The following is a 10,394-nucleotide window of genomic DNA, read 5'->3' as shown; positions in this document are numbered from 1 at the left end:
TCCACAAGCGACTAACAGGTCGAGGATTCCTAGTGCTTTCTTTCTCTTTCTCCAGGGAACTTGTAGAGTAGCCTGGGCGTGGCCGAAAGATGGGAGGTGCTCAAGCTCATCTTGTCAAATACCTACTTGAAGATGATGTTCACCGAGCTCTTGGAGTTTGTTAGTATCCTTCCAATATGATAATTGGCGAATAGGGCATTGACAACGATAACAACATTGTATGGGTTTCCCTTTGGAGGTAAGATAGAGTTGGTAAAAGATATGGGAGGGTGCAAGATGTGTCACAATGCTAGGGCGGTTGCACACAATTCACCCATTGGAGACCTCTTCAAGTTGGCTTTGCAGGATGACTCTGTCGTGATTGTGTTGATTGAAAGAGTTTGTGTTTGTGCTCTTTTTCGTCATACATGCACACTTAGGATGGTTATTTCGTGTAGATTATACTTGAGGAATCTAACTCTATTTTATCCAGGTGGCCATGCTAAGTTACAAATACAAGAAGCCCAAATTAAAATAATTTAAACTAATCATATTCTCTGTAGGTGTTTGTTAACCAGTGCTCTCAAGCATAAGAAGGGCATACTAAAGCAAGAGGCTTGATGTCTCAAAACGCTAAGTACACATGCATGCTTTACTTATGGCTTGTTAAAGTGTCTTTAATTTCTCTGTTTAACTCTGCTTTGTAGAGTTTTATATTATTTTTATTCTAAATAAATTCAACATAACTAGGCTAAAGGCCGGGGGGCATGGAATGAGCGAGAGTGAGCCACTATCCAATGATTCCTGGTGATGCATCGAGGACTTGAACCATGTTGATGATGGGAACAAAAGCATTTGGAGTGTAAGAACCTACAAGCCGCCGCAATTCTAGAAATAGTCTAGGCGCAGGAGCTCATTCATATTGATGCTCACATTTTTTTTAAGGCTTTCATGCATTGCAGTGAAAGGGATAATCTAATCTATGAGGATCACCTCCCTTATGAGGTAAAGTCTACCATTCATGGGTGACTTGACTTTAAGACCTTTAAAGTATGCATTATTTAAAAACTTCATAATTTTTTTTATAATCTTTACTCCATCAAAATCACAATAATAATTAAAAATTAAATTAATTAAATTATTCCTCGATTAATCAATCAAATCTAATTGATTAAGTCTATCATTTTTATATTGAGTTAATCGTGTCAACATCATACTAAGTCAATATTATTTTAAATTTTTAAACACAAAATAATTATATTAGTTAGGCACATCAGACCACTCAATCTTTAAGATCGAGCAGCAAGTCTCAATATATCTTTTAAAATTACGATAGCCCACCACTCTCAACATTCATGTGACTAATGACAAGAATTTTACGCGAAGGAGGTGTTAGTTAACAACCCCTTCCCGACGAATTGTAAGTCTAAGAGAGTTGGGCTGTTTCACTCCTCAATGAGAGTGTAATCCATGAGTTCCATTTTCTTAGTTTAGGTTTGAGCCCTTGACATTATCGATAAGTTACCTTAGTTTAGGTTTTAAGATGATGATGTCGGTCTTTTTAATGGGACTAACATCTCTTAGTTTTAATGACATATTCCATCGAATAAAAGTTTTAACTTCTTAGAATTAACGACTCAAACAAGAATTTAATTTCAATTTCTAATTTATAATTTATAAAAAAATAAATTATAGGATAGACTAGAGTAACCCTCAACCTCCAATTATTTGGTGCTCTTTATTCCTCATTTGTTAGCTTATGGCAAGAACTATTCCAAAATTGAGATATTCCCTTTTCAAAATTTAAATTGCAATATTGAGATTTGTCATTATGATATGTATAAAATAATTGCTATTATTTTAATTGAGAGTTATTTTCTTTGGGATGTAATTAACTAAAGAGGATTACTTCTTTAGGAATATCATACTTTAAAATTAAAATAAATCTTATCTAATCTTTTGAGAATGGAAGAAGACTTTTGGCACAGAACCCCACAGAGTAATCAAACATTTACTTCACGATTGGATTCATCGTCAAGTAATATTATCATCCCATAAGGTGATATATTATTCCTGATGTTGTATTCGATCATAATTGGGAAAATTTAAAATTCTAATGGCTCCTACAAAAACACACAATCACCATCAATAAAATGGAGCTCAAATTAATTAATAAGCTGGATAATCAAGCTTTAAGCCTTATTCAAGAGCTTTTAAAATGCCTATTTGGGTACATTAAAGAATCATTTGTATATTGTGAGCCTTTTAATATTCTAATAACATAAGCACTAGATGAAAGCATGTATTCCAAGTAATATTATTGAAACAATTTTAAATATTTATTATCATTAAGTCTATAAATTTTTAGAGAATAAAAAAAAAAAAACATTAAGTCTATAAATTTTTAGAGAATAAAAAAAAAGGGGGGCTTTTACATACATAGCTCCCAAAACTGTTTTATTTACCTATCTCACACATAGACTTTGATAATTACGAACATCATATCATATGAAAGTAACACTCATTATTACATTTTAATAGTCAAATACATCTTTTCATCAACATGTAAAGTGCTAAGTGTGAAAATGAAAGTTTAGGTGTGAGCTATCTAAATCCAATAGAGTTATGTAATTTTCCTTCAAAAATAAAATAATTGTCACTCAAAAACCAAAATCATTCTAAAGATTTAATGTTATGGTTGAGTTCTTAACATGATTTAATTAAAGTGTCTATAAAACTTAGCTATTATATAGGCCTTAAAAACTAACTGATATTCATCATGCAAACTTTTGAATTAAAAATTTATCAAAATATTCATTATGACATTGTACCTTTGAAAAATAGTTAATAAAGCATTAGCTATGCTTTCACATTGATAGGCAACAAACATTAAGATTATGTATTGCTAACTTCAAAACACATCAAAATCATGCATATTTATACAAATACTACCCATTATATATATATTTTTTAATTTAGAATAATATTAACCAATTATCGAAAGTTCGCAAAAAATAGAATTTATATCAATGATGAATAGTTGATTTTTTTATAATTTAATTGCACCATAAAAATAGATAAGTTTTATATTACAAAAAAATTAAATGGCATACAAGTAAATCTCACCATATATATATATATATATGTGTATAATACAGACGATTAAAATATGAGTTTACTGTTGGCCTTCTACTATTCACCTCATTAGTTAAAATTAGGCATATTGACATGATACTAAAATAAATTGATAGGGATCAAGTGAAATAAGCGGAAGTTGAGCAGTGAAGTCAGAGGTAGTGGGGGAACCTAATTTACTTCCACTATAAGAACGAAAGCTGAATCAATAATTTGCAACATACAAAAAGTGATCTAGAAGAAATTGACAAGAAAATATTTTAAAATATAATAATCAATCCTATAAATTTATTACATAACTATCAATAACTAATTACCCAATAATATAATTTATTACATAATTAACACAGTTGAAGTTTTACTAATTTATTACATTATAAATTTTGCTTTTAGAGTATAAAAAATTTCACTGTTACATTCCTCTTTTAAACATTTTAACAAACAAGGACAAAATTATCATTTTTCCAGAAACAGCTGCTCTGCAGCTATTTTCACACAGCTGCACCAAACAGACAGCCAGCTTCCCTGCAACTGTTTTCCTGCAATAGCTTCCTAGGGCAGCGCAGCAGCTGCGCCAAACAGACCCTAACTTATCTCAAGTCATCCATGCGGCTTTAACACTCTTCCTCGACACTAAATCAGCCTAACTCTCGCAACTCCTAGACGTGTAAGCACACAACAAATAAGAATATGGAATAATATTGGAGAAGAACACTTCACTAAGAAAGAGAGATTATAAAACTTGAATGCTTGGAACCTTCGATAGTTACAATGAGGGTAATGACTCCTATTGATAGTCCCCTTCAAGTTCAAGAGAATATTCTAGAAAAACCTAATTTCTAGAGAATTTTACACTATTCTTTTAATTAGATTCATGACCCTAAATCCTTCTAGGTTATTCTTGAGTTATCCCTAGAGAATTTCCTTCTACCATTCTCTAGAATGAGGAGGAATCTTCTAGAGTTATATGGATTTCTCTCATCCATCTGGTCTTCTCAAGAATCATTCATCCCATGGTTTGTCTTGCCAATTTCTAGAAGATGGCGGAGTGTGACAATATGCTGTAAATGGGACCAATACAAACACAATTGCCTCATATGCAGTTTCAAGCAAAACATATTCCATGCAGGATAAGCTAAAAAAAAATTACCACCATTCCATCTGGAATCTAGTTAAAAGACATTTGAACAATCACATAACTAAACAATATTTTTTTATTCAACATGATCTAATGACCATAATTGCTTCTCTTTTAGAAATCTGAATTTATCTGAAATTTCACCTGAAATACTTCAGTTAGTGGCCAAAATCTTGAAATTAAAAATATTAATACATTTTGGATTGATTTCAATAAATACCAAACTAAAAAAACTCAAAATTATACTTCAATCCACAGCGTTTGGACTAAAGTTTTACTCGCAAATTTAAAGCTTATTCTCGTTTAAAAAATAACAAAATAGATCAACAATGGAAAAATATGATGACCCTGGACAGTCTGCTTGCTGTTCAATATAAATTGATAACAAGTGGTATGGTTGAAGAATAATACCACCATGGGAAATAAACTCAATAGAGAACAAATCCCACTAGCTACACACCGCTTCAACTGCCAAAGATTTAGTCATTCCAGGGCAGAAAACTTTAGAAAAGTCACCTTCTAAGAAGGGGATGGTGCACTGTGTCTTTTGCAGACAGACCTGCCACAATTATAAATGTAGAAATCAGATAAGAGGAAGCAATAGTGTAAACTTGTAATTATAAGTTACCAAGAAATTTGAGGTGTTGTTTATCATATGTAGATTGCTTTAATTGGTGTCTCTTGCTCTGAGAATAAGGTTACTGAAAACATGTAGGAATGACTAATTCACAAAGCAGCGCATGAAACGACTCGTTTCGATCTCAAAACATTCTTGTTCAGGTTGGAGAATCAAATCAGGATTGTAACCATATTTGATTTAAAATGTAGTTACTAATATCAAACCAAAGTTTCTCTGATTGACTTAAAGTTTCGATCAATTTATAAGATTACATGCATGCTTATATAAATTCATGCGTCTATAGATACAATATTTAGAGGCAGAATAGAGTGCATATTTGCGAGCATGCATTTTCAATCTAAGCTTGAAATATTTGATAGAATGCAAAGTTACTCCAACTTGATCAGGCCAAAATTCAACCGAGTTTTATGACAATTGAGCAAAACATATAGGGTTAAATTGTAACCATTATATTGATGCAGTGATTAGTACTTTCTTTGTGCTTCACATATTGATATGCTGATTTGTTGAGATAAAATACCTTGCAACATGAAACAAGATTAATATCAAAACTTGTGTGTATTGAACAGAAAGGATTTACCCTTTCAACGATAAGAGTAGAAGCGGGATGATGACATATTCCTTGTTGATAGGATCCACATACACCACTTGGATTTCCGTAGCTGGCAAACCTTATAGAGGAAATAGAGGTGCTTGCAGGGCAGGCTAAATGGAGAGTTGCTCTGCCATCACTTGTGGACCTGATTGCATTTTCCCAATTTTCCAGGTCTACAAAAGGATAATCCTCAGATACAAAACTGCATATATTGGAGACCCGCCGTCTTGAGAATGTAATTTTTGTAGGATCTCCGCCTTTTTCTTCAAAAATAACAAGAACATTACCAGTAGGCTTGAACCAAGATAGAGGGACATGGTACCTGATGAGAAATTTACAAAAAATAAACAAAAAAGGTTGTATAAATTGGCGTTAGATAGTTTGGGTAGAAGTTTAATAGAGACGTCTAAGCAAAAGAGGTGTTTACATGCATACCACATAATTTTTATATATTTACATATCTAAAATCTAAACTTAGATATTTAATTATATAACAGCTTAATGATTCAATCACATCAAAATATATGCATGAACACATGTATTTCACTTAAGAAAAGTTATGATTGATATTAGTTTTGAAGTGATTTAAAGATGAGTGTTGTATAACTAAATATTATAATCTAGATAGTCGATATGTATGTAAATCCTCCTACTCAAAATCAGGGATGATATAGCTAATACTAGAAATTTTAAATTCTGAAATCATTAATAGATTCAAAAGACTTAAAGAAAAGGAGAACAATAGTTCTTTCTCTTATTCTAACAAGAAGTAATACAATATTAGAGCCTATGTTGCGATTCTATGATAAAAAAGCAAAGAAATAAAACGATGTCATAACCAACATGATAAAGGAAGAAACATGTAAATGAAATTAATATAATTATTTACAATGATTTAAGGAATGAATGCAGCAAATAATTATTTCCCACGTCAAGAGAAAAGCCGGCAGATAGCAGATGACAGGATAACTGGCAAGTTGTAAAGCCGATGGAGGAGCAGTTAACAGGAGGCTAGCAAAGGAGTCGTTGGGAAAAGATGGTGATCATTCATACTTGAAAATCAGACTATCAAATTGTAATTGGTTAGGAACTTTAGTAAAGATATCCTCAGTTTGCTGTTTTACTAGATTGTATCTAATTTGAATAATTTCTTATTTAATGTTTCCCTTTATTAAATCTCTACTAATCTCAGTGCGCTTAGTTTTATGCTTAGTTTGATCATGGTGAAAAGAATTCTCAGTAATGCAAATGGTAGCTTGATTGACACACCTCATTATCAAAAATTCCAAGTGAAAATTTGTAAATTTACTAAGAGATGTCTAAGCCACACACCTTCACAAATTACATTGGCCATCGACCAAAATTCGACCTCAATACCACACAGAGCAACAATAGTTTAATTTTTATTTCATCACGTGACTTAATATCTCTAAATAAATGAGCAATAATCATATATTGTCTCACACCCAATTTTGAAAAATCAGATGAAAACTTTGGCAATTTTAAAATATACCCCAAATTATGAATGAATATTTGCATAAATTGTATGAAAGCAAACTTAATTTATCTCTTTAGATACCTATGATTTTACTATGTTATGAATTTGAAGAATATGTCTATGAAATCATTGTTTATAGGTATTCGTTTACTCTGATTCAAGCATACGATATATGAAATGTCTATTATGAAAATTTTTTACAGGGATTATGATTTATGAAATATCGTAAGTGAATTTATAGGTATGCTATCATATGTATACTTGTTAATAAGGATGATTGGGAACGATGAGATTCCCTACCCTTGGCATTCAGACGGAGACGAAACTTCGAGAACCGTTGAGATTAGACGATGATGAAATGTAGGGAACCATTAATATCAGATAGACTATTGATAACTACTATGTTGGTAGAGACCCCATTTTTATTAATGGTTGATGTAACCTCTGGACTAGGTGACAACCTATGATATGAAAATATATGAGGCTTATACAATTACAAGTAATATTCTTATGATCAGATTGATGATTCTTATGAATATATTTATGATTACACATGAATGAATAAAATAAATATTTTATAAAACAATCATAATTTCCGACCTTACATAACTTTTCTTTTATATGTTTTATATGTTGTTGTATGTGTTGTAGACACGTACATGAGTTACATATGAGAATGCACATTGTTCCAATGTAATCCACGACCGACTTAACCAGATCTGAACTGGGGGTAACCTGAACCTCCCCGCACGGTGGTGGCGCTAGTAGTAAGGTATCGACCGTGATATCCTGAAATGTCCTCTGTCGTGCCTATCCCTTGTCTTGAGCTGATGTCTCACTCCTATAATCCCCTGTCATCACCAAAACAGGTCCCACCGACGCTGCTCTGCTGACAAGCGAGCCAGTAATCTTGTGTTTCACCGAAGGAAGAACTACAGACTTCCCATCCTTAGTGAAGGAATATGTGTTTCTGAATCCGTCATGCTGAGTCCACTGATCAAATTATCATGGTCTCCCCAAAAAAAGGTGGAAGACATTTATGGGGACCACGTCGCACTACACCTGATCTTGCAACTGGCTCTCAATCAAAAACTCACTAAGCACCTTCAGTCAATGTTGACCTTGTTCTTCTTCAACCACATCGGAGAAAATCGGAGAAAATGGTTGAGTGTGCTCTGAGTCATAAGTCCCAATTTCTCCACCATCTATGTAGATGCCACATTCTTACTGTTTTCTCCATCGATGATGAGATTGCATACCTTCTCGTTCATGGTGTAACTGATGTAGAATATATTGTGATTAAATCACTGCAAATACCTCGTATCCTCGGTTTATAGGACCCTTTAAACCACGAGTGTCATACCTTCATCCGGTGGCAGATGATACAACTCATCTTGCTCTTCAATTTTCTCCTCGTTGCTAATCTCCTTCAGTTCGCCCTGCTCAACAAAGGATAAAACTCTCCTCGTCGAGCAACTAGAGAAAATAAACCCAAATTTATGGCATTTGAAGCATTGTCTATCTGAGACTATAGTAGTCGTGCTACTCTTCTCAGACTTTTTCTCACTGGGGGTTGCTCTATCCTTATCCAAACCAAATTTCTAAACTCTCTAAGGAGTGCCCTTGTTGGTGTCTCCAACTGTGCGTGGTTGCTTGCTCTAGTTCTACTACCTTTCCACTTTCAATGCTAAGGTCTGAACATCCCTAAGTGACCAATAAGGCTACAAGTATATCACATTGCTAATAACGGGCTTCAGTCCCCCAGGGCATTGGGTTACAGTGTGCTCCTCCAGCTCGTTCGACCCGCATTTCATCTATTGTAAGTGGTCGAACTAAGTTGTGAACTCGTCCATCAAAAAGTCTCGCTGTTGCAGGTGGTGGAGCTTCAAAAACAAGTCCTGACGGTAATGAGTTGGAATGTACTTCTTTTGCATTGTTTATTTTTTCATCTTCTCCCAATTAGTAATCTTATTGTTGCCACCTCTTTTTCTCTACCACTATAAGTTCTCACACCACAAAGAGGCGTTGTTTTTCAACTTGATAGCAGTTAATTTTACCCGTTTATCCTCTGACACATCTTTATATTCGAAGATAAATTAAACAAGTTGTAGCCAATCAATAAATTCATCTGGACCCTTACCACCCTCAAACTCTGGTAGATCCACTTTGATTTCGTAGTCTTTATGTTCTCCAACTAATGTCTCCTCTCTAGGCCTCCTCTAATACTGGATTTTGAAACCTCATGGCCTTTTATCTTCATCACTAAAATTCTCCCTATGGAAGGGGCTAAAATTTTTGCTATTTCTCCTCTTCTAATTTCTCTGTCACCATCGAGGGTAAGTCCCTCCTGGCTGTCAACCTCAATGTTCGTCAATCTCCGTTGAAGTCGGCGGATCTCTAGCTGCATCTCTTCCCGGGTAGGCTCGGACATGCATCTTCTTGGTAGCATAGTTAGGGTTTGGAGTGGGAGGTGAAAGAGAGTGAAAAAAATGATTTATGGTTTTGTCAAAGTTTTGGCTATAGTTTCGTAATAGCAAAGGCAATTTTTGGTGGAGGGGTAAGGTAGATATTAGGAAACCCTAGGATATGACTAGAGCTAGGCTAACTTTGATAGCAATTGATACCCGAGTTAATACAAACCACAATAGAAATGAAATATTATCATTATTTAAATTCTAATAGCTTACAACAACGACTCTTCAAACAGCAAAAAAAAAAGACAACAAACATAAATAACACATTAAGACGATGATGAGGGGGATGCGCGACGACTGGACAATAGGTGGGAGGGCTGGTTGGAGCTGGCAGCAGTAACTGGCTGTGCCGGAGGGGATTCCGACGGCAGTGGGATGGGCTGAAGTTACATTGCAGTGAAGGGTGGCTGGACAGCAGCCTGTAGTTGGTTGACAGCAGGGGATTTGAGGAAGTGGCCTACGGCAACAAGTGGGAACGGACAGGGAGCTACTTTAGCAGGTAGTGGGGTGAGGGAGGAGGCTACGATAACTAGTGTGGGAGGGGTGAGGTGTTGCGGTAGCAGGTGGTAGGGTAGAGATTATGGCAGCAGGTTGGGGCAAACGGTAGTGGAGGCATTGAGCAAGTGATTGGAAATAAGTATAACTATCCCAGTGGGAGCGAGTTATAGCCGGAGGACCCTCAAACATTTGAAGATGATCGCCACATTGAGCGAGTTACAACTAGAGCACTTTCTTGCCTTCAGATACAAGCCTATAAAGAAAAGCAGCCGCCGACGATAAGCCGGACAGAATTCTCAAACACAAAAATCTGAACCATAAGCAAACAAACCAGACATGTATAATAGCTAATAGATAAAATAAGAAGGGGAGGCCCTCCTCTTTGGGCAACAACAAGAAAATGAAGAGGAGAAGGTGGCAAAGGAAGAAGGTTGGGG

At 34.8% G+C, this 10,394-nt stretch overlaps 1 protein-coding gene across 2 annotated transcripts in view; it reads right to left on the bottom strand.

The window, feature by feature from the left end:
- Window positions 1-4,519: 4,519 nt before the first annotated feature.
- Window positions 4,520-10,394, bottom strand: part of LOC110019395 (beta-galactosidase 3) — a 104,974-nt gene continuing 99,099 nt past the window's right edge. For both annotated transcript variants that reach the window (XM_020717032.1, XM_020717033.1), the window contains 2 exons: window positions 5,473-5,809; window positions 4,520-4,811 (listed from right to left, as the gene is read on the bottom strand). In XM_020717032.1, the coding sequence (XP_020572691.1) occupies window positions 4,701-4,811; window positions 5,473-5,809 (448 nt within the window). In that variant the 3' untranslated portion in view covers window positions 4,520-4,700. The remainder of the gene's footprint in view (window positions 4,812-5,472; window positions 5,810-10,394) is intronic.

The sequence above is a fragment of the Phalaenopsis equestris genome, unplaced genomic scaffold (genome assembly GCF_001263595.1).
Source record: "Phalaenopsis equestris unplaced genomic scaffold, ASM126359v1 Scaffold000055, whole genome shotgun sequence".
Lineage (NCBI taxonomy): Eukaryota > Viridiplantae > Streptophyta > Magnoliopsida > Asparagales > Orchidaceae > Phalaenopsis > Phalaenopsis equestris.
Note: the sequence above shows the minus strand (reverse complement) of the source record. Positions and strands in the feature narration are given on the sequence as shown.